The sequence below is a fragment of the Saccostrea echinata genome, unplaced genomic scaffold, assembly GCF_033153115.1.
Source record: "Saccostrea echinata isolate AGI-Se365-2 ecotype Australia unplaced genomic scaffold, CSIRO_AGI_Sech_v1 ptg000001l, whole genome shotgun sequence".
In the NCBI taxonomy this organism is placed as follows: Eukaryota; Metazoa; Mollusca; class Bivalvia; order Ostreida; family Ostreidae; genus Saccostrea; species Saccostrea echinata.
In genome coordinates, this window is record NW_026889750.1 from 10,936,805 (window position 1) to 10,962,138 (window position 25,334).

The following is a 25,334-nucleotide window of genomic DNA, read 5'->3' on the forward strand; positions in this document are numbered from 1 at the left end:
AAATTAATGGACCTCTGGTTAGCGTAGGTGGGGAGATACTGTCGAAAGAAAAAAGGCGATCATTTTATTAACCTTTTTATTACAACAAACGGTCATATCACTAAGATTTCAATTAATTCAAACGCTTAGCAGGAGTCCGACAATGCGAACTATACGAAATGTTTGGATTTGACATATAAAACGATAAGAACTATTGAAGTTTTTGTTTTCCGAAAATGATTTCATTTGTTTGTAATGCCCTGCAGCCTATGAATTGTTTAATGGAGAGAAAGGTATGGGTGAACAAGTATATCTCTCAGTAAAACACTCCATACAAACAAATACAAATTTCTCATTAGTTTACGTGCGTTTCAATTAAGAAATGCCGTCAAGTCTACGATATTTTTCAAATCGGACAATGCCTAAACAGTTGAATGGATATAACATAGCGATAATGTGAAGTGACTTAGTGTATATTATCTAATTTTGTCTAAGTATTAGCTATAGGCGACTAATGTATTTTCATCCGTGGAGAGAGTAATGAACTATATGGGAAAAAAGCCTAATTGCTATTTATTCCATGTATATTTTCTCCCATCATTTTACAAATAAATATATTAACATTATGCAGTTGCTACAAATACGACTATGTGAATGTTTATGTGGAAGGGTGTGCAGTTCTTTAAAAAAAAAACCTCCAAAGAACTATTGGTAAATTTAAAATCTCAAAACTTTTCAAACATCAATAGCATCAAAACATATGTTTTTCTACGCTTTAAATACAACCATTCCTCATGATAAATTAAAGAGCAGGCTTTTGACATCATAGAGAACTGCTTCCTGTATAAAAATGGAACTTTTAAATTATCATGTCTTGTAATTGGTCATCTGTAAAATTACCTCGTTAAAAATTATTCTGATTCTACATACAGGTACTCTGAAGTGAATAACAAAAAGATGCTGGAGTTCCTCGTTGACAAAATCTATGTTTTCATTGGAGACCAGGTCTTCCAACAATCTGTTGAAATTCCAATAGACACTAATTGTGCTCCTTTATTAGCCGACCTGTTTTAATATTCCTTTGAAATAGAATTTATTTTAAAAAAAAAATCTGCACGAGAACAGAACCCTAGTGTGACCTTCCAACTCAACATTTAGATATATCGACGACGTTTTCTCAATTAGCAATAGTTACTTTCATTCATATATCGACTTGATATATCCCACTGAAGTCGAAATAAAAGACACCACGGAGTCGGCCACATCTGTTTCATATTTTTATGTTTTACTGACTATAGACGACAATTGCTAACTAATAACTAAACTGAATTACAAAGGGGATGACTTCAGCTTTTCCATCGTCAACTTCTCTTATCTATTGTATTAATATTCCATGTCACCTGCATAAGGTATTTATGTCTCCCAACTCAGAGCATTATCAAGAGCATGCTCTGAAATTGATTAATTTTAAAACTGATGCAAACTACTGACAAATAAGTTGATATTACAAGGATTTCAACAACCCTGTTAAAGTCACTTTTCGCAAAATTCTATGGTCGTTATAATGACCTTGTTTGTAAATACAACCTATCACTGGGTTATATTTTGTCTGACATGTTTCATACAATTTATTGTTCATTGTTTTTATAGTAAATTTGACTACGGAGTATTCCGTCTACCTGATCAATACATAGGGCTCACGGTGGATATAACCGGTCAACAGGGGATGTTTACTCCTGCTAGACACCTGATCCCACCTCTGGTGTTTTCAGGGTTATATGTTTTTGTCCTGTTCACGATTCGTTTTGTCTACTGTATTTATGAGATTGTTCACTATTCGTTATATTCACGTTTTATATCAAATATGGCGCAATATCAGAAGGTTGTCTACAAATTGGAGATCTTTTTGTTTCTTTTAGTGTTGTGTTAAAGCTGAAATATGCAAAAATACATAATTTGTAATACATTTGGATAATATATTTTTTCAGCAAATATCGGTACAACTTTACAAAAACATTTAGGACTCATTATTTAATCAAAGACACGTTTTCTGTATTTGTTTATACGGGGATGAACGGTTGGAAAATTGCAGAAAAATACATAACCCGCGTTAGCATTTTAGCAATGATTGCAGCTAGTTATCCTCGTATGAATAAACAAAGAAAAACATTTTATTGTCGATATTTATATCTATCTTTAAATTATTCACTTAAATGATTGAAAATACGTACAACATTGTATTGTCAATCTGTACATTGTTTATTTCATTGATGTACGTATATATAAAATTATTTTCGTTTTTAACTCTGCATTTTATTAACATGCAATATTTCGGATAAACGGATAGCTAAAATTTGATGAAATTGATGAAATATTTCCTTTCCAATTAGTGGTATAGTCCTCTAATTGTGGTTTTCCAATTAGTGGTATTGCATCCATACAGAAGGAATAACGAATTATATATTTAAAAATAATAGAGATGCATGTGCATATATGTAATGTAAATTAAAATAAATCATTAAACATTTATATTTGGATTCTTTTCTATGGATTTTTAAAAAATATGTCTACAAAATCTTTTCCTAACAGTTTATAGTAACGGATTCATGTTTGACCTTTAAAGACTGATAAATGCAAAGTTGTTTCTATAGAGTTTCATTTAATAGGAAACCAATCGTGGAATGTTTAATTTAATTTATTTAGAAAATCTGACTGAATTAGGCAGCAAAGGATACCAGTAAGTACCCCCTCCATGCAAGAAAGAAATGTTAGATAAAAAAATAATTTAAACATTAGTTCATTTAAAAAATGGATCTCTTGTTTTGAGTATCAAGAGTATGGTCATATTGATTAAAAAACGTTGCTGAACAGAGAAATTTATCGTTGTCCTATATCATACAAACTGCTACACTAGACTAAATATTCAGTTCAATCAAATCAAAACACATTCAATTCTTTATCGATATTCCAGGACCCAAAAAAGGCCAATATGCAGTAATTATACCTATCTGATGTACTATTATTGAGAACTGCTCACTCTTTTGGATATGCTATTATTCATTGCTTGAATTATATCTCATTAGAGTTAAGTAAACTTAAGTCAGGCATTTACTGTAAAATGATTATCATACCTTCTAAGGTATGCAATAGCCAAAATCCCAAACAGCTCACTGAAAGGATAAAACAAATGATAGCTAACCTCGCCATACTTTGACATGACCTGTTAGGTCATCACATAATTAAAGATTTTGGTTCCTTGATATCATTCTAACAAAATTCATACGTATGTTTTTCACTCAGGCCGCACGGGTTAGTTGATAAGAATTCGTGTATTGGAACAAACTTTGGATATGTACTATGGGAGGATCCTTGCTTTGTTTACGTAGCTAAAAGCAGTTCTGTAGTAATTTGGGAAAGCAATATATATATATATATATATATATATATATATATATATATATATATATATATATATATATATATATATATATATATATATATATATATATATATATATATATAAAATTGTTTTTCGCATTTATTTCCCAGACCTTTAACATTAAGGATGATATATAGGGCAGCTACCAGGGATGGGACCCTGACTAACCTCCCTCTATAAATATAATATTAGCCCCTACAGCACCACGCAGGGTGCTCTATATCTAAATACAATGTCTCACATAATTTATTCATATCATAATTCAACATGTATATTAATTAAATTGTATAACATATAAAAACAAAGAATATCCGGATTCAATTTTGGTTCTAAATTTCTTGTTCGTATTTGCAATCCGGTGCGATTTATAAATGTTTTGCAATAATAAATAAATGGGAAAAAGATATATGTAATTTATTTTCACATGCTTCCTGATTTTTAAAATTCTTACAATACATTTTAAAGTTGTTTCATTATTTACCGCTGAAAACATGAACATGTGAAATAGAACTCCTAGAAGGTAAAAAAGGAAGCAAATGAAAAAAAAAACGAAGATAACGAACAGTGATCGATCTCAAAAAATCAACAATCAATACAATTCTGTGAACAGGGCATAAAACACGGACCCCCAGAAGTGGGATCAGGTGTGCAAAAGGAGTAAACATTCCCCGGTCACGCCCGCCCTGAGCTCTATCAGATTTTTGGAATATTTCGTTGTCAAATTCAATATAAAACAAAGAGGCCTAACAATTGGTATAAAATAATGAGTATGTCAGTCAAAATACGACCCAGTGGTAGTTTATATTTGTGTGGCCTTCTTATTGTATATAAAATCAAAACACAATACATTTGTATATTAATGAAAGTGCACATGAGAATCTAAATGACTCACTAAATGGTTTAAACGAGTATTAATTGATCTTTTTATTGCATACCAATATGGCTATAAAAATATGTTATTTCAAAGTTTTTAGGCGGCAATTTAAATTTTAAAAGATGCTTCCTATATACTTACCTTTAAAATGTCAGGAACCCTTTCATTGGCCACCCCATCGAGGAAATGATATACAACGTATCAGCGCCTACTTTACCACTTAACTGTTTTACATGATTACAATTGTAAGCGAAGCATAACACTGTCTGGTGAGAGACTGAAACAATAGCATCCTGCTATATATGCAGACATACAAATACATCAGGCTATATGGAGCTAGGGGAAGATAGACTAAGAGTTTGCTCTCACCATGTTTTCATTTGTCATATATCGAAATGAAGGATGGTCACACTCTTTTTAATATTAGATTTAATAGTATTTTCAAGCATTTTAGGAAAATCCCCGCATATTATTTCAGTAAAGAACATATCCTTCCTGATATACTTTATTCTAGCAAATAGAATATACAATATGACTATCTTTTTATTTTTTTATAATTTTTAAGTATATCAGGAGGACAATATAGAAACATTTTTGCCCAAAAAAAGCAGAGAGATACCCTTCAACTGTTTAACATTCTATAAACTGATGAACCAATATTTAAGTTAATCTACATTTGTGCATTCAAAAGCCGATTTTTTAGGTGGAAACAAAAATGATTCAATGATTTGAGAAACGTTTTGTTATTTAAAAAATATAACAAAGAATAACATGTTCCACAAAATTTTACTAAATAAATCGCAATGACAAAGAAATCAAGCGATATCTGCAATTCAGATTTACCTGATGAAGAACGTGTGTAAACAACCTCAACACACGTCAGCGGGAAATCCTAGGAGAAGAGTATATTGCATTTTGTATACGATTATGAAACAAGTTTAAATTTCTGTCATTAGGGAGGAGATGGTTGATATTGGTTGCTTTTGAAGATAATAATAATTAAGAGTAATACGTTTGTCATTCATGATAAAGTCAATGGCATACCAAACAGCCTACCTCGTTTTCTCAACGCCATTTTTGTTTACCAATATAAACGTGTCACGTGATACGTTAATTCAAAGAGAGGCATTACATTCCTGGTAGAAAATAAATAATTTAATATCTTTATTATGCGCCAGATTTCAATTGTGTAATTTACTGCATTAATTTTCATAACTTTATTTGGTAAATAAAATATTAAATAAATAAATAAAATAAAATAACTGACATAAATTACAGTGTGTATATCTTTTTAAAAGTAATTTTTCATAATTTCTGACAAAGTAAAAAAAAATGTGAAAAAGCATTAGGCTTTGTATTTATTTTTTGAAATATTTATTTAGAATTTATACTTATACTTAATGAAGGGTCTCTGAACATTTCTTTTTTGCTATATCTTTCTATTAATTGGCAGCTAATACATCTTCCCTCATTCACTAGACAGTTGTAGTAAAATATTTTGAATTTGGTTGCCGGTGAGATATTTATTGACCCATTGACGTGAAGTCAAGGTTAACAACTGTTTGAGAGGTTGCATTCTATAATTTGAACTTGGTCCTCTGTTAATAAGTATAATAAGAAGTCATTATATTCCTGCATCTTGTTGTTACCAGTGCTGTGTGTAAACTTGGAATCAAAACCATCGCCACAGACATAAAACTTACCGTTGTTATAATTAGATGTTTTCTAAATTGAAACGATATTCCGAAATGTCATTTGTTTATTATCTCGTTGATTGTTGCACCTCGAGCGAAATAGTCGCATCTCAATTCATAAACCCTTCATCCGAAAATGAATTATTATCAAAGAGACCAAAAATGTTGCTCCGTTACAAACCGGAGATGACTTGTCACCGACTGCTATTAAATTCGCCATTAGGAAATATACAGAATCAGACTTCCCGACGAGCAACGCAACCTTACAAAACACCAACGCAATACGTCACAGATCGGTAATTTTCACTCCAAGAGTGGAATTTTTTTACATGAATGTTTATTTTTACGGTTGTGCGAATTTATAAGAGAACGGATACTTAATTAAATTAATTAAAAATGCTTTTGCTTAGATAAATGTTGTATTCGACAGCTGTGCTGCTAAGACGCCCCTTTTTATGGCAAAATTTAAGTAACAAGAAAAATAAAACCTGACCTTGAAAAGTAACTTAAAGCAAGCATAACATAATACAGATAGGTCCTTCTTGATTCTGATTTTATAATAAATTAATCAGAATCCTTTAAGGATTCACTCTCATAATGATTAGTGTTAATTCAAATTGATTCAGATTTAGGATTGGTTTTTTTTCTTTATTTTAAGAAGCTTTACATGTGCTTTCCCTTGTTTTTTTTTTTTTTTTTTGGGGGGGGGGGGGGTAAGTATAGTAGGACAAAACTGTGAAGTAGTCTACCTTGACCCAAGTATACACAGGAGAAGGCAAAGGTTTCCAGACACTATTCATACATTTATTTTGTTTAGAAACTGCAAATATAACCATAAGTTGTATAGTATCATATATTTAAATTATTGCGTATATATATATATAATGTATCCAATTCTTCTTTGGAGGAGTACATCGAAGTTGCGATATTTTTTATTGGTGACTTGTAGGGTTCACGTCTAAAGTTTCTGCAAACAGAGTAGATCCATTCGACGCAGATGGCAGTTGAACCTACATGACATTTTCTTAGCTCGCAATGGTTAAGGGTTGGGATCTATGATACAATTGTTCTTTATTCAAATATCCGATATATATGGAATTTATAAGTCTTCGATAACGGCGAAATATAGCGTCGACATCATACTCATGTCCATCCTTAAAGGGAAACAAATATTTTATTTTACCTTCATTTCCATGCTGCGTGTATGTAGAATTCTGCTTGTCTAGAACGAAGTGTTAAATGAATATGGTTGTCACGTGAGCTTGAAGATGATACCGGATACACTCTAGCGTCTCTAAAGCGGCGATTATCTATCATTAAATCCGGATAAGGGTCTTTGTTGACTGTCAGTATTTGTCAACTTAGGACAGGTCAAGTCGGGCCACGATATTGTTTTGTATCACTTTTGTCCTCCATGAGCGCATTTGCCTTCACTATCCTGACTTACTGGAACGATGACCCGATGATAATTAGGGATTTTGTACCTGTCTGTGACAGGGATATACAGGTTTCTTGACAAGGTGCATATCTCTTTGGAAAGAAGCTTTCCAAACAAAGGCCAATTAACAGCTGCAATACACTCATCCAAGCCTTTTGCTTTTTCTTTCTGGCGTTTTAGAAAAAGAAATGTGCAACTGCGAAAACTTATGCTAATTTATTTAATTAATAAACAAAGAGAAGCTATGCTGGTCGTTTTTAAATTATCTGATTTTCAGATTAAGGTAGTAAAAACACCCATGAAATCTTTTTTAACTAATTTTTTGTAAGTACACCAGAAAAAAAGAATAATATCACCATAATGTCAATAATCAATTATCTTTGTAAGAAATTAATAACCTGTGACATGTTTTGGCCATATTTTATTAAAAATTAAAGAATCCTGATATACTAGTCATTCGACAACCTACATTTTAGAATGTGTTTATGCCATCTACATGCGATATGACAGTCTGTTATTAAATGCAAAGTAACTTTTGATCCATTTTAAGTAAAGACCTGATATTTGGACATATTATTCTTTATACATTATAAAGGTCAAGGTCATATTAAGAGGACAAAGGTCAAATATTGTGATGTCATCTTCTGATTCTTTTAATTTTTTGCTTTGAATATTTTTTTTCAAATCGGCAAAATATCTGAAACTGTCGGTTCAATGTTCCTCATTTTGACATATTTTAACCTGGGTTCCATTTCAATCAATCCGTTGATTTTTTGCAAAATTTGAATTATGCATTTTCCCTTAAAAAAATTTAAAGTGTAGCATACTTACCTGTGAATTTTCAATTCCTGGACTGTGCTTGTTTTTTCCATCACATTTTACTTAAATATACCGGTATCAATATAATTTACTGAAATTTAGTAACAGAAAGGTTGTATTTATAAAAAGCATCACACAAATTTAAAATAGTACAATCGCTTTGTCTGATTTCATAAACTTCATACAGAGGTCTGATTGGGCATATTTCAAAATATCTGGGCAAAATATGTGCGGTTGAATTTCTTCCAAATTACATACAAAGAGAGATTTCGTATCCTAGACCAAAATTTCAAAGTTTCAAAAAAATTGAATTTGAGGAAAATTTTGGCCTATCTATTGTGTGTTACCTTAGAGATTGGAAAACAAACCCAAAGGCCCATACTGCTCTCTATAGAGGCAACAAGTAAAAAGTATAGTTACAATGTACAATTGTTCATGAACATTGTGACAACGTTTACTATGTACGAGGGTTGTCAGGTAAAATCGTGGATAACACATTTTTATTGAAAAAAAGAATAATGCGCGTATCAAACTGAAATTTCCAGGAAATGTTTATTAGTCATATTTGATTACTTTTTAATTATTATATTAAAATACAGACAAAATGGAGCTTTTACTTGAATATGCACAAGACATAGTCCTACGGCCCACAACCAAAAAATTTCATCGGAGAATACGCGAGTACTATTTCAAAATAAAAGTATGAAATAAATAAGGCTGGGGTACAATGTACCACGAAAGGAAAGGTTTTCATATATATATATATATATATATATATATATATATATATATATATATATATATATATATATATATATATATATATATATATATATATATATATATAATTTTGTTTGTATTCTAGCCTCTGATTGGTTAATATCCAAAAAGGAACACAAATTATTTCTGTATAACCTGGTTTGGTATGGGGACACACACACACACCCTCCCCCTGACAACCAGCTGAATCATCTGTATCCATACAATCCTCTCATTTCCAGTACTCGGGATTCATGGAAAAATCCAGATTTAACAAATGTACCTTTAACTTCGAACAATAATTCGATCTCACCACATGTAAACAAGAAACTTTTTTTTGAAACTTTTATTTTCACTAAAGCCCCCACATGGGGTATGTTAGTACAATAAGAGTTTAACAATTGAACAAATCAACATGTGAACAATTAACATAATGAACCACAAAAAGAACTTTGATATGGACAGTACTGACGGTTGTATAAAAAAAATCGTTTAATGTTTACATTGTAGGAAGTTCAGGCATGAAATAATTTAAGAACAGTTTTACAAAACTAACAACAAGGCTGCTAGGCCTATGTATCAGTTTTTACCTCCCCTCGCTTCCCATCACTTCCGTTACTACGGTTGTATTATTGAGCAGCAAATTTGAACTTATAAAAAGCAACGAAATTTTACACCCATAGTTATTTAATGATTTTAAAATTAAATTATAAGGAATGACTCTAATTCTTGGCCAAATTCGCTTCGCGGATTATAAAGCGTAAACTGACCCAAACCAGGTTATACTTGAATAATATGGCCAAGAATTAGAGTCATTCCTAATATATATATATATATATATATATATATATATATATATATATATATATATATATATATATAGTCTTAATTGTTGAACCCACACTTTTCAAAAGTATGTACCTGGTCGTTATCTCGGGGAAAAAACAGAAATTTCTCACACCGGCCAATGCAATTTTCAGGTTTGTAACTTTTGTCGTTTGACTTAGAAATAATCGTTAGATGTTGTATTTTGATTGCCCAGAGATAGAACTACTGTACCCATACATCGAAAGAAAAAAATAACACAGTGAATTTAATGCAGCGTGCCCAAATCTTTGGTTGTGTAAAAAAAAGAGACATTTTCCCTTATTGACCTTTTGGTTGATCCTGCGAAAGAAAACAATTTTAGCACAGTGTGGATTAAACTGTTGTACTGGAATATGCGTGTAAAACAACAAAATTGCAAGTTGTATAAAGCAAAACTTTTTTACCAGAACACATGCAGATTAGTTTTCCGCTGATAAATTAATCAAACAAAAACTTAGATCAAATAATTATTCAATAATATTATTTCAGATTATTTTGCTTAAAATCTATTCATTTCAATTAGGAAGTCTTGAACGATCAGAAACGTATTTCTGAAAGATTTTGGGAACCGTAAAGTAGTATATTGTATACCAACACTTTTAGGATTGATTGATTGTATGTTGTTTAACGTCGCTTTCGAGAATTTTTCACTCATATACAGATGTCACCATATACCGGTGAAGGGCTTCAAATTTTGACCTTTACTCAGCACTTAGGGCCATTGAGCAGTGAGGGATCTTTACCGTGCCAACGCCTGCCGTGACACGGGGCCTCGGTTTTTAAGGTCTCATCCGAAGGACCCGCAACTTTCACTTCAAATTGCCGAGAGCATGGCGAAGGAACAGTTGCTTCCTATTTTTTATCGACTTAGGTCAGTCACTGCCGAGATTCGAACTCACGACCTCCCGATCACGGAGCGAGCGCTCTACCGACTGAGCTACCGTGAACGGTAACACTTTCAGGAAGAACCAATGTAAGAACTGTTATTATATATATATATATATATATATATATATATATATATATATATATATATATATATATATATATATATATATATATATATATATATATAAAGTAATTCATATTATTTTTATTCAACAGTAACACCAAATTTGAAATATTTCAACTTAAAATGAACAGTAAAGGCAAATATTTGGAAATTTTAAACCAAGTTATCGAATTTAACATTCGTATTAGACTGAGGATCGTTGCCAATTATTGTTCCTTTCTCATTGTAGTACATCACGTTGAGTGATGTATTAGTAATTAACTAGTCTCCGTAGGAAATTAGAGTCTGCTCCGATTTAGACAACATAGTTGGTCAGGTTAACGTTCAGGCATATGGTTATAAGTTCATGATTTATGATTGTTAGTCATACAGTTGTTTGTTCTTCTAAATGAGAAAGATAACTTTTAATACAAATCTGACGCGTGCATGTAGGTAGGGGTCATTTGATGTGGAAAATTGGATGAAGCAGGGTTCGTGGACCGCCTTCAGGTTCCCTCCTCCGGTTCAGAGCAAACTGAGGATGGAACAGGGGCGAGGGCTGACGGAGGAATTTTAAAAGATGTTTTTTTTTTAATTTATGGAATGAAACAGTATTTAGTTTCGAAAAGAAGCATAAAATACAAAGTATCTAAGCAGGAACCTTATTTTGTATGCTTCCATTTGTCAATAATTTTGAATTAAAGAAAATATAAATTCCTTGAATGAGACATGAGTTTCACTTTCTACATGCGGGCTCAATAGACAAAGAAGTAAGAACAGAGGAAATTCGAGCTGAAATCTGCACATTCAAAAAGCAAATCTTGTGTGCAAGAATCCCAGAATTCCTTCGCTATCGCAGTTCCAGGCCATAATGGCGGACTAACCATTAAACGTAAAGGCGATTAAGATTTAGTTCTTGCAGAGATCATAAAAGAAAATTTGAATGTTAATTGAAAGGCTGGTCCCCCCCCCCCCACCTTTTGTTGTAGAATAGTAAAATAAGGGTTTTGTAGTAGTGTATGAATAAAGTTTGGTACTGAAAGAATTTGGAACCTTCCTAATTAGATTCCGTGATGAAGTGAAACTAACATATAACGAAAGATGTTACTTTACAGTCTAGACTGAGTGCGCACGATTTTTAGCCTTCCATCATTTAGTTTGAAGAGGTGGATCTAACTTTTACATATTAATGAAGGTATTGGAAATAAATGCAACTGCGCTCATCCTAACGGCAGGAAAAGGAATTAAGTAATTTACATGTTCCGTGGGGAGAGTTATCTCGCTTATCAGAGGATCAATGTACCTTAAGAGTGTCCAATACTCTCTCTCTCTCTCTCTCTCTCTCTCTCTCTCTCTCTCTCTCTCGCCCCCGCCCCAATGATGTGGACGTCTGAGTTTACAAGAGTATGCGTTGCCTCGTTGTAAATTGGACTGGTTATGATTATATACTCTGAAACATTTTTTTTATTCGTAAAGAACTATGAATTCCTAGGCTACTCTGTGCTTCTGAATTCTCTCCTTTATGTCCGAAATAACCATTTTCTTTTAATGAAAGAGGTCATTATAGAATAGTGACTAATTTGAAAACAATGAAATAAACGACGATTTTTATTGCGTTACAGTCATAAAAATGTTATGCAAGGAGCCAGTTGATGATGCTATAGATGTCATTAGATGGTCATTGAATTAGAAACTAAAGATACAGATTTCTACATTAATAAAAGTTTAATGTTCGTACATATGTGACTAAAAAGAAATAATTAGAAAGTTTGAAATACTTAATCAATAATTTCATTAAGAACGACTGGCGACGAAGGGACAACATTACGTAATGCAACCGGAAGTTAGTGAAATGGCGGAATTAGGGATTATTTATGTGCTAATGAAAATAAATACAAATGCCTATTGGTAGCTTAATGTGCGATCTAGTAAGAGATAGTTATGGTAAAATTGTTTACTGAAAAGCATATTTTGGCAGAAAGCACGTTGTATTGGACAAAAAGGCTACCTGCAGGTAGAATTTTCTAACGCTATTTGCCAGACATGTATGAAGATAAATTGATTACAATGGAGTTCCAAATATGGATTGTAAAATTGGCATTGTTCTAGAGGCCAGATATCACTAATAGAACTTAAAATTATTTTGAGCATCTACGCATTTTACTGAAGAGAATGGTAGCATTTTAACATTGAAAGTTTATGGTTCAATTATACATGGGTTAAACATTTGAGGGGGTCATTTGAGACGGTCGTTTCGTTCCACATTGAAAGCAAGACGTCAGTTTTACTATTGAGATTTTTTTCTGGGTTGGCCATATTTGGCAGTTTTAATTATCACACATCTGTATTTTGTGAACGATCCCACCGCAGATGCCTTTCAAAGAATGAAAGTGTATTGCACTGCCCTGCTGGTAATTAAACCGTACAATAACACAAGAACATGATTTGTATAGCTAACTTTTGATCACGAGAAAATTTTGTTTGAAGTGTTTGAAAATCAAATTCTTTTTCAAATAGGTGTATGTAAAAAGAATTTATGGTCAGAGAGCCTAATTTTTGGAAATGAACAAATATTTGAAAATTAAAATTCATTGCCCAGGTTTGTATTTAAAGAAATCTGAATTGATATTCCCAGTTTTACAATATTTATTTAACTGTTATTAAGTGACCAATTTGTTTACACTCCTTTTTGCGACCAGAGATCTGTGGACAGCTACGTCATGCGGAGAGGTGTCTTTAAATCTCCCTTTCCGTCTCGAGCCTAGGTCGCTCTCATAACACATGGACCCCATAAACCGTCGGACGATGCAGTAATAAGTTACAAATATATATGTAATTCCTAGTCTTTTCTCTTGGAATACAAACTTCGATCGCATAGTGATACCCGCTTTAGAAAGAGTGAGAGAAAGATTAAATAAACCCCGACTTTTTGCTGTTTGAAGTATTATAAGAAAAAGTAATTCTCCGGCGAATTAGTTAAGATATCAAAATCATTTGAAGTTTGGATATCTGCTGCGGGGTACAGTTTTAACGACATTTTAATTTCGTTTGTTATATTTTTGGAGGCCAATTTTACAGGAACAGTGAGATTACTGTATGAAGTGATAAGTGTAGAGAGAATAACGATAGAAATGGCTATCAGGAATGCTACTCAGACATTTATAGTTTTATAATGAGCTGTTGCCATTCTTCAATATAGATTTTTCTCTATAAAAAGAAGTATTTGGTGTCGTCATAAAAACGGTGTTTCGAAAGATATGTGATTTTTGAGGTGTGTGGGAAAACGAAGATCGTCCCTTAAAACTTGTGATCATTTTCTTTGTGACTTTGATAATCCACTGTATAGGTCCAAATTTGTACAAGAAATTCCTTCAGATTATAACATCTAATGTAATTATTATTTTATCATTTCTGGAGCTTGGCTTCGAAAGGAGAGAGAATTTCTTAAATAAGGATCCGTGGTGCAGAAATCTAATTCCTTTTTATATTAACTCTTTCTACATTTATAGATGTCAATCATTTCAATGAACTGTCACAAAGCCTATAGCCAGTCGGTAAATTGAATTAAATTTCGAATAAATTTTTAAGCTTGTAATCGGATTGCTACTTCGGTACATTAAATTATTATTCTTTTTTTTTTTTTGCTTTATACTTTAAATATGATACAACATTTGTAAAATGTGGATTTTAATTGTATTTTCAGGAATTCTTTATTTGGGAAAAAATGGAAAACCTTCACCAAAAATAATTCTACAGATGTAAATGCTGAAAAAATATAATTTAGTGAACTTCAAAGCGGTTAGAACTCAATATTTGAGTGTCGCAGAAAATTATGAAGTGAAAGGCCCGGAGAAGGTGGATTTAATGATTTTAAACAAGAAGGATTTTTTATCAGATAAAGCACGAAGATGTAACTGATTGACAGATGTACGGTCTTTTAAAGTGGGCTGTGAACTTATGGACTGGGTAGATTTCTATTGGTTCAAATTATCTGATTCACTCTACTAGTGGCTTGTTAAACAGTTAAAAAGGATGTAATCACTGGTGAAAGAGGGGAAAAAATACAAGGAGCAGGGCATGTACACACCCATAACCAATCAGATCCCTTCTATTGGATTATTACAGACAGTGACGGCGACTTAAGGATATTAATATAGATATATTGAACTGCGCCATCAGTGCTTTATGATTAGTGTGGTACTGTTATAGTATATTATGTGAAGAATGAATGAATAAATAGGAACAACTATTGTACGAATGAGCGAGAAAAGAGATTGTGGACCACAAGAGAAAAAAACTCATTAAACCTCGGAAGTTTTCAAAAATTGAATCATGATTTTATATTAACAGCAAAATGTATTACAGAGAAAATCCAGAGAAATCCATGAAGGCTTATATACAGGTGCGAGAGTTACCACGGTCGTCAGCGTGAAAGTGACGTTACTCGCAATCATCATCGAACGCAGACCAGGGGACATAGGTATGCGATCTACCGCGGTTCTCTCAGCGCTACAAACAGCAGTTTTTGCGTTTCTTATTCTTACTGGATCCTCCTTGCAGTGCGCCTCCCCTAGGGGGTCCGGGAGGAGGCACAGAACTGGTAATAGGACTCCACTAGTGTATAAACAACATGTGCCGAACGTCTCGGAAAATACTCTCGGTGCCAGCGGCTTGGCAGAGGGGCGCATAACAAGGGACGACCCAAAATTCAAAAAGCTGGTAACAAATGACAACCCGGACATCATTTTCCGAGATGAAGAGGGAGACGGTTCTGACCGAATCATGACACAGGTAGACTTTCACTTTTTGTTGTGTTTCCCTTTTTAATAAGTTAGTGTAGATCCGATGGCTAATTCCCGGATTTGGAAAGTAAAACAAAACCCTTTTCATGTCCCTAATCCAACGACACAAGTAAATCTGACGAATTAGGATATGCGAAAGCCATTAAAGCTCTTGTAAAGTAAATGAATTACCGCCGTATACTAATTATCTTAACCCTGCCTCAACATCAAGGAAATGCTAAACCTGTATTATGCAACGTCAATGTCATTTCCACTTTTTTTTTCTCGAGGGTTAGGGTTTTTTATGGTCCTGTCTTGCGTTCGATGGTTACGTATTTAGATACATTAAGCGTTTTCTTTCTAAATTTGTTACCATAATTAAAAAAAATATTTTCCAAAAAATCAATTGACCTTAATTCATTTGAACATGTACTTCTTTTGCCTATTGTAACGATTTACAGATTGTTTCCGTAGTTTGAAATATATCACTAACTATAATATGTTGATAATTGGTTCTGTTCCAAGTTATTTTTTCAAAATGGTATTAATAGTGTCTCCCTGGTTAATCTACGATTTCAGGTCTGATACTTTTACATCGATTTTCTCTTACTTAAAAATCTAAGGAAAAAACGGTTGTCACTTTATAAGTGTGAATGATAGGTCAGATTCCTGCTAGACTAATTTCACTGTTTTCGCACTTTTTTGTCTCTTTTTGCTTAATATATATACCTATCTGACTTAGAATACAGTTGTGAAAAATGCCGATAAATTCAGCCTTGTCTTGGCTTTATATGGGGAGAATAGCACTATGACTTATCAATGTCAATTTGCATGAGAGGAAGACAAAACGAACTAATTAAGTAACTAATTAAGTAAGGAACTTGATGTCATTATTACTGGTGATTTCAGTTATTCATTGGATTAGGAAGAAATTAATAAAGAAATGAATAATTTAATTCATTATTCCTAATTTTCCACCCATTGTGAAAATTATTGCAATTTCCTGAACTACATGATATATAAACAGTATTGCAATTATTTCACTACCAGCCTAATATGGCTATAATGTTCTGAATCCTCAAAATAAATGTTTTAATTTTCTTCAGCGTCAGGATTTTGTAAATTACTTGATATAAAAGTCTTAGACTTTTAACTAAGCTAGTAAATGCAGACAAGAAACGTGTGTTGATAATTTTTAATCTCTGCGTTAATGAAAATTTGTAACGGAACTTAACAACAGCTTATGTTCAAATCAACTTGTGGTTACCCCCTAGCTTCGTAGATGGTTTGATACCTAACATGTAGACAGAAATATTCTTGCCTCGGGATCGATGTACAATTAAATTTAATATCCACAACATCTGATTTGTCAATCGCTAGAAGGCGTTTAGTAGCTTCATTTCAAATGTATACGATTCAATTACTGTGGCGTCTTGGGAAATATTTTTGAATGAAATGATTGCTGTGAATTATTGTTTCTATAATTAACACAATGTTGCGCTTAATGACTTTTCTGTTTACAAAGATTTTGAAAATTTTCTACAAAACAGACTTTGCATCATGCTGTTTTTTTGTATTTTCTTCTTGTCAATACCAATAAGACAGAAGACTGAAATAATACAAAGTGTATTTATTTCAAGACGCCTTTCGATGATTTGAAAGTGCACTTATTCATGAATGTATGATTCATACTAATTTAAGATAAGTCGGCGGACAATATAAACTCCTTTTTATTAATAAGCATCATTTTTTTCATTCAATTGGGACATCAAAAATGACGGGACGTAGGACATACTATCCGTCGGCTGCTCGAGCTTCATGTCGGCGGAGCTGATAAAAAGTCATTGACTAATATTCCCCAGCGCAAACGCACTTCATAAAACTTCTACAGTAGTATATAGATCATTTTTGTTAACGCTTTTGTGAAGATAAGTTTAATAGCAATACATTTGCGATAACTTGTTTTCCACTATCCAATGTTTTGAGTTTTTCAAAGATCCCTCTGTATTATTCCTTTTACTTCTGACATTTATAAACCTTAATGCAATTTCCTTTACTGTATCTCAAAAGCAGAAGATAATTTGCTCAGACGCCACGTGACACATTGGGCTGCAGACGAAATAAAAGTCAAAATGATTAACAATGAGTTTACTTGACACAAAACAAGCGAACAAAAATCAATGACAAAGTATGATTTGGTAAACAGGTCAACAAATTCTGTTTTATTGAGGTACTCTGACAACCCAAATATTGCTGGTTTAAACTCTAACAGCTACCCCTCAAAAGTCAAATAAAACTTCTGTTTCAAATTCTCATCTGTAAGGTGGATTTTTTTTTCAATGTACAACTTAGAATCAAAACTGTCTTATTGTTTTTGCATTACCACCCATTCATGAAGTTGCAACCAAATTCTCTAAGTGTTTTTAGTGCATCAAATTCGAAATACGTGCTCTTTTAATTATGTTTGAATATAAGCATTCCGTCTTTTTATACCCTGTCTGTACTAGCGAGAAGTTGTTGATGATGGATAACGAGGTATGAATTAATTTTTATTACCTACAGATGAAAATTCATGTGTTATGTGCAATTGCTACTTTATGTCACGTTATACTATCGTACATTTACATAAATTTCCTGAGAGATTTATTTCATTCAAAATTTATTGCTTATATTTACAAATTATAAATGCCACATACATTTTAAAAACAGCACAAAAATAGAATTTTTTAGCGAGACGTAAACTTAGCGATTTGTCCTGATGAGAAAGAGGTATGTCATTATAGCGAGAAGTAATTTAAGCGATTTTGAGATCTAGAAACCTAATGGTAACCTCCAGTGCGGAAGGAATTTTTAGCGATATTCATTTTAAGCAATCTAGCACCTCCATAAATATGCCAAAATTGACTCCTCGCTAAAATTTCTGCTTATACGATACCTAAAAATTTGTATGTTCTTTACTATTGGTCAAAATTTCAAATTCTATGCATTTCTTTATACACCTTCCACAAAGTCTTTTTTTCTAAAAAGTATTCCAAAATTACATTTGTACTCATTTAAAATTGATTATCTTTCACTGGCTTTATTCTCTAGATATCATGTAAGCACATTAGCATGCGAAGTTTCCTTTTTTTCTATTAATATCTACACATGATACCCAGTACGAGAAATTGATCCTTAATTTAAGGTCACTTGTGATTAATCATGGTCTTTATCAATCTGATTCAATTGGACGCTTTATTACTGATTGTACCAGACGATCGAAATTGATTGACATCTGTAAAGCTTCCGAATGACAATTCTTGTTAGCACGATATTTGTTCATTTCGTCAACGCACTTATTAAAAGTTAAATGTTTTCTCCCATTTTATTTCCATAATGTTTGATTAATAATAGGTTCGTCCAGCATGATCTTTTTCTCAAGACCACTTGCAGAGACCTTGTTTAAAATATGAAGAAAATATGAAAGAAAACTATATTTACAGCATGATTAAATTAAGAAAAAAATCTTTGAAATACAATAAATTCTCCACAATTTATATTTTTCTGTCGCACCTACTACTACTGCGAAGAAATTGCTAGAGATTTAGTGCGAAATAGTCCTCTAAATGTGTAGGTATTGTTAGATACCTCAGAGGGTAGCTAAACTTAATTTTGTATTCTTTGGTCAAGAGGTTTAAATTTCTATCAATGAATGACCCCTTCTTTGTCAAATTGATAATTAACTTTCCAGAAAACCTAGTAAATGGTGGTTGAACATTTAGCTTATCACATTTGATACCTGTTCAGCTACATTCATGTGCAAATTTTAACAACTTAATCTGCCTACACGTTCATGTATTGCCCTTTCTTTCATTTTATTAACTGTATAAATGTATGATAATCTAGCAATATGGCATGTGGACTCCGCTTGTTTTGTTAAAATGCAAATGTTCTAAATCTTCCTTCAGAGGGATTCTTTGAAATCTTCAGGAGGCAGAATGCGAGGGTAGGATATATAAGGTTGTCCAAGGGTCGTCATGATATCAGTCGCCAACAAACACGAAGAATCTAGCAATTCATACTGAAAATTTATCACTTAACAATTTTGTAATTTATTTAAACTAAGCAATTAAACATTTATTTATTACTTTAACAGCAAAATTCCTATAAATCTATGAATGTAGGATAAAAAGGGATGTCACTATATTAGACATTACTACAAGTAGTATACATGAAAATTCGAAGAACAGTCGTCGCTATATTCCAGTTTTTAAAATATCAGTCGACAACAGATTTTATTTATCTATTTTCAATTTAAATTCTTATTCAGGACAAAATTATCATTTTAAAAGATAATATAATAAGTAATTTAGCTACTTTAATGCTCTCAAAGTTTACGAATTCCTGTATAATTAAAATAAAATTCAGATAACGGAGAAAGGAATTAATGACAAAGTCAAACTGGCCAACCTCGATCAATCCGGACTGTAAAAACATTCAATCAAATTAAATTCCTCCACTTAATTCAAAAGGCTACTTTATCTTGTATCGTAATATTAAACCAGACCATGGAATCATTGACTTTAACACAATGGAAAATGTGTGAGATGCTTGGGAAGGTACGTGTTGCTTTTTTGAACAATTAAGAGTGTCTCTTGCAAGGTCACGGAGGAACGAGTATGATCAGAAGCGACACAGTCAGAATTAAGACCTCAAAAAGTTGTTCATTGCTGCTTAAAGGGACAAGGTTCTAAAATGATTAAAGACAAAGTCTCTCAATGGATTAGGCTAATACCCGCGTCTTGCCGCAAAGTGCATTTTCAAACCCCATCTACGATATGCACATAGGAAGACATGTTTCCTGGTGCCCAGATCTTGCTAGATTTCTTTTTGTCTATTTTTGTCTGCACTTTGGACATTTTTTTAAAAATGTTTTAATCAACACCTTAGTAATCCCTGATAAAAGTGGACCATCTTTTTATTGTTGAATAGTATAAGAGATTCAAGGAAAATAAATTGGGAATAGACAAGCTAATTTTTCAACCGTTGTTGAAAAATTAAGATTTAATCTACAGAACTGTTGGGTTAGCTTTGATAGAAAATATAATATCCTGTTTCATGACATAATCTAATGTGTACAGTCACATACTAGAAATGTAATTCAAATTCCATTTTCATCAAACAGGTGCGAGTCAAAATGATGAAGACATGCAATTAAATCCATTCTCTCTCTCTCTCTCTCTCTCTCTCTCTCTCTCTCTCTCTCTCTCTCTCTCTCTCTCTTATTGAAATGTATTTTGTCTTAGATTTCTTTTTAGTATAATATTCAAAATATTTGTACAACGTTTTCTTTGTTTTTTAATCGGGCTCAAAAAGCCAAATTTTATATTAATCTGACACATAGTACTGAGGCGGGACTGAGCTTAACGTATGAATCAACCTCCTTATCTTTTTTAAAACAGTTTATTTGTACGACCTCTTTAATACGATTAAACGTGCTGTATCGGATTTTGTTTGTACGATTTGCGATTGAACACACAAATCCAAACTTGACAAACTTTAAATTTGTTTCAAATACAATTAATGAGCTTATATAATGAGTTCAAGTTAAGAAACCGTTAATTACTAAACACCTGGGTTAAATCCGATGCTCTTTTACTGGTCCAGGTGTTTTAATTTCGTATAATGCATAAAGCATTACTCAATGAATTTATCATCACAAGTATTTTATGTTTTATCAATTAAGTCGTTAATCAACAAACCACAATTAAAAGAATCGTTAATAAAATAGCCAATGCTTAAAATCATTGCGAGCCTTCTCATAAAACAATTTGTACCTTTCACTAATATTTTTGTAAGGTTACTCTTATGGGAATATATTTGTACGGAGTTTAAAGAATGAATAAGTTTTCAAAAGAATAGGCACTATATTTAGAATGGAAAAGTTATTTTAGTTGAGAAAATATTGACTCTTTCAACAAACTAATGAAGAAAAGAACATGCAGTGCAATTAATCGTGTGTTTTGCGGATTTTGCATCTCATGATGGCGCAGTTTTACTGCCGGTCCGCGTGCCAAACATGAAATGTGTTGTTAGCCCCGTACACCTTCAACTCAAACACAGATCACTTAACTCAGATCCCCGGATAACACTGTTTGACTTCATTTAATAAAAACACCTCTCGGACTTGTTATATCGACATTTTTCAAAGTACAGCAATCCTAGCGACGAAATGCGCAAGCAAGACTTCCGCCAATGCTACTCGCTTGCACTGTGACATAAGCGATGCCGTTTATTATCACAGATCGGTATTTGTCGACTCTCATCGAGCGCACTTCATTTTCCCGCAATAAATCATACCCCTACAAATAGTCTGATTTGTGAGCGGTGTTTTTCGGCATGCGAAAACTGTTTTAACTTTTCCTATCTCGTTTTCTTGTCGCTTTCTCTAGTTTACTTTTATGGCAATGTAAATATAACACAAAATCTAAAGATTTCTTGATACTACATTCTGATGTAACCGACATTTTTTCAGTAACTATTTGCTCAGCGCAGCTTTTAAGAGCCTCATGAGAAAGTGATCTGTCTTTTGCAAACATGTTGGATCTTACTATTTAAAGATTTTTTACGATATTACTAAGTCAACAACAAAAAGTTAAACTGAACACATAAAGTGAAATACAACATACTTTTATATGATGGGGTATATCCGTTTCAATATTTAAAGGCAATTCGAAGTGAAATATTCCAACATATACTTAAAATTTTATATAAATATAATAATTACCGAAAGACAAACAATTGTCCCACTCTTATATTGGGAGAGGCAGCGATATTGACCAGGCACGGTGTACAATGTCTTTACTCAATATTTATAGTACTTCTACTTCAAACCTAGCTTGTTTACTTCACCCGTTTGATCTCCATGTTTATTTTTCAGTCTAAAGTACCTACCTATAAAACTACCTATAAAGGGAAAGGGAGCCCTTGTCCATTCCATCATAAAGGAGACATCAAATAAATTTATGTATACTATGCGGTTAAAACAAAAAAAAAAATCAAAATGGTTCCTGTTATTAAACGGTGGTCCATATTAAATTTCGACATTTCTTTTTCCCTCCAAAACATAGTAAATATTTATTTTTTTCAAATTTTTGTTATTTGTTTTATCATATTATGACGACTAGGTTAACATGTAAATGACTAGCGGACACAAAAAATGGACTTTAGATCACTGAGGCAGAATGTTTCTATCGTAGCCATAATACGTATGTCAAAAAAAAAATGATCATCTAGTACATAAAGTGATTCAGTAGGTGATAAGAGTTCGGCTGATGCGACGCCCTCTCGCCTTATGTGTAGCTACCATGAATACCGAGGAATTCCGTATAAGAGATGTATTTACGGCAACCAAAGATATAGGGTTGTTAGGAATGGTAATCCCAACTTAAATTTACATATTTGTAAGTCGTTTAAATCAGGGGTTTGTGCAGGAATGTTTGTATAGTAATCCATAGCGTCTAAACATCTTTATTGATATGAAGTGCATTTAAGTCTTATGAAATAAAAACGGCAGTTTTCGGATTTTCTAATTCTTCTGCATTATTGGGAAATATCTTGTCCTGGAATAAATTACTTTAGAGATTATTGTAGATTTGGCGGGTTGTCTACCGCTGGCAGTTTTCAAAACACGTTAATCTGTCGTCGTATTCTTCTGCATTAATACTTCAGAATGAAGAATGACTGAATCCTAGTTCAAACGAAATCTATTGCTCTTCACTTTCCAATAAATTTTTATAATACAAGAATTCACAAAGCGAGCATTGTATACGGTTTGAAAGAAAGTGTTAAAGACTAAGAATCTCTGCCGTCTGGTTCATGAAACAGAAAACAGTTCGTGATGCGGATGTCAAAAATGGTGTCATACACCTTAAATATTCTGTTAATCTTAAGCTGGGATTTTTTATCCCAGAGCTAGCCTACCTACTACCCCCTTTTTAAGCTAATACTGACTTTGATTATATAAACTGTTCTTTACATTGACTATAATGTTTTTGCGACTTAAAGATATGTTAACATCTATAATGGTTTCTTTTCTAGAGATGTAAAGACAAACTAAAGATTTTAGCAATATCAGTCATGAACACGTGGCAGGGGATCAAGCTTCGAGTGACCGAAGCCTGGGATGATGATGGTCATCATGCTAAGGACTCTCTGCATTACGAAGGGCGTGCCGTGGACATCACAACCAGCGACAAGGACAGAGCCAAATACGGCACATTAGCCAAACTAGCGGTGGAAGCAGGATTCGACTGGGTTTACTTCGAGTCCAGGGGTCACATTCATTGCTCTGTTAAATCAGGTATACATGTAATTGCAAATCACTTTTTTATCATGTTAGTTAAAGAACTGAACTAGTTTTAGTGAGTTTATTATTCCAATAGTTTAGATTCAGTAAGTTTATCAAACTGATGTGATATTCAAAATGCTAGATGAAAATGCGATAAGATGTTCATTTATTTTTTAAGTAATATAATTCCTTTTCCCAAAATTTACTACATTTCGTAATATTTCAATGACTATAAGTTAAAACAAATTCTTAGAAGGCTTAATAAATGACGCCTTATCAGAAAAAAAAATGTAAAAGATCACTTAAGGAAATCCAAACTAAAGAGAAGTTAATGTTATTAGTAAATTTCAAATTGGGCGTATAAGTTGACAGAAGTCTATAAAAACAATCACGGAATCATCCTGTTGTAAGAGAAATCTTCACACAATATTTGTTGACTTGAAAAGGCAAACAGTCTTTTAAAACTTTTCTTGAAACCTAATAGCACCTCAACATCAATTGTTTGAACAAATATTTCACATTTCGAGTGTTTCGATACTAAATTTAACGATTGTTCACACATTGCAATCAAAGGAAAATTAGACCAAGTTCCATGTTTTTGGTCTATCCATAAATGAATTTAGAAATTTTAGACCTCTTATATGACTAAGACTTTTTTCAAGTGATTTCTATGTTGACAAAACGTCAAGTATTTTTTTTTCAAAAAAGGGGGCGAGAAATAAACTTAAATCAGTATCACTTAAATGTAACTGGAAAAGAGAAATTGGAATACATTAAAACTAGAATGAAATGTCCAAAATTTCTTAAATGAAGGTATATACATTGGGGAATAAAAAAAATTCTGTAGTTTTGTATAATTAATTGGACAACAAGGGGACTCTGTAATACATTCCATCACAGATTGGATTAATTACTAGTAAATATTTTATCTGTGATAAAGTAATTTTTAATTCTTTTATTTCTCTGCAAAGCACAGTGCCACCTAGGGTGTCATTTTTCCTGTCATCTGTCCGTCTATCACTGTTAACTTGGGGAGATATTGCTCTCAATGTTAGCTGTATCTCTTAAATTATACTCATGGATTTTTAAAGATAGCTGACATAACTTGTTTAACACTTACATTGATTCACATTGTAACTATTGCAATATTATTTGGATAAATTAAACAAATACGAATTAATTTAAAAATAAAATTTCAAGAAACTAGGAAAAAATTATCACAATACTGTTAAACGTATTTTGTTAATCGCCTATAACTACTTGTGTCCTTATTGCAGAGGATTAAATGTACCTTGGAAAATTCTAATTAAAATTGATTATTGTCAATATTTATCATTAATTTGTCATTCCTCAAAACTAATAAA

General features: G+C 32.5%; 2 protein-coding genes across 2 annotated transcripts in view; both read left to right on the top strand.

Moving 5' to 3' along the window:
- The window catches only part of LOC133185180 (zinc phosphodiesterase ELAC protein 1-like), a 295,055-nt gene that overhangs the window by 214,722 nt on the left and 54,999 nt on the right, over positions 1–25,334 (top strand). The window lies entirely within an intron of this gene.
- The window catches only part of LOC133185188 (sonic hedgehog protein-like), a 71,638-nt gene that overhangs the window by 44,346 nt on the left and 1,958 nt on the right, over positions 1–25,334 (top strand). The window contains exons 3-4 of the mRNA XM_061320281.1: positions 14,564–15,651; positions 23,721–23,982. Coding sequence (XP_061176265.1) covers positions 15,343–15,651; positions 23,721–23,982 — 571 coding nt within the window. The 5' untranslated portion in view covers positions 14,564–15,342. The remainder of the gene's footprint in view (positions 1–14,563; positions 15,652–23,720; positions 23,983–25,334) is intronic.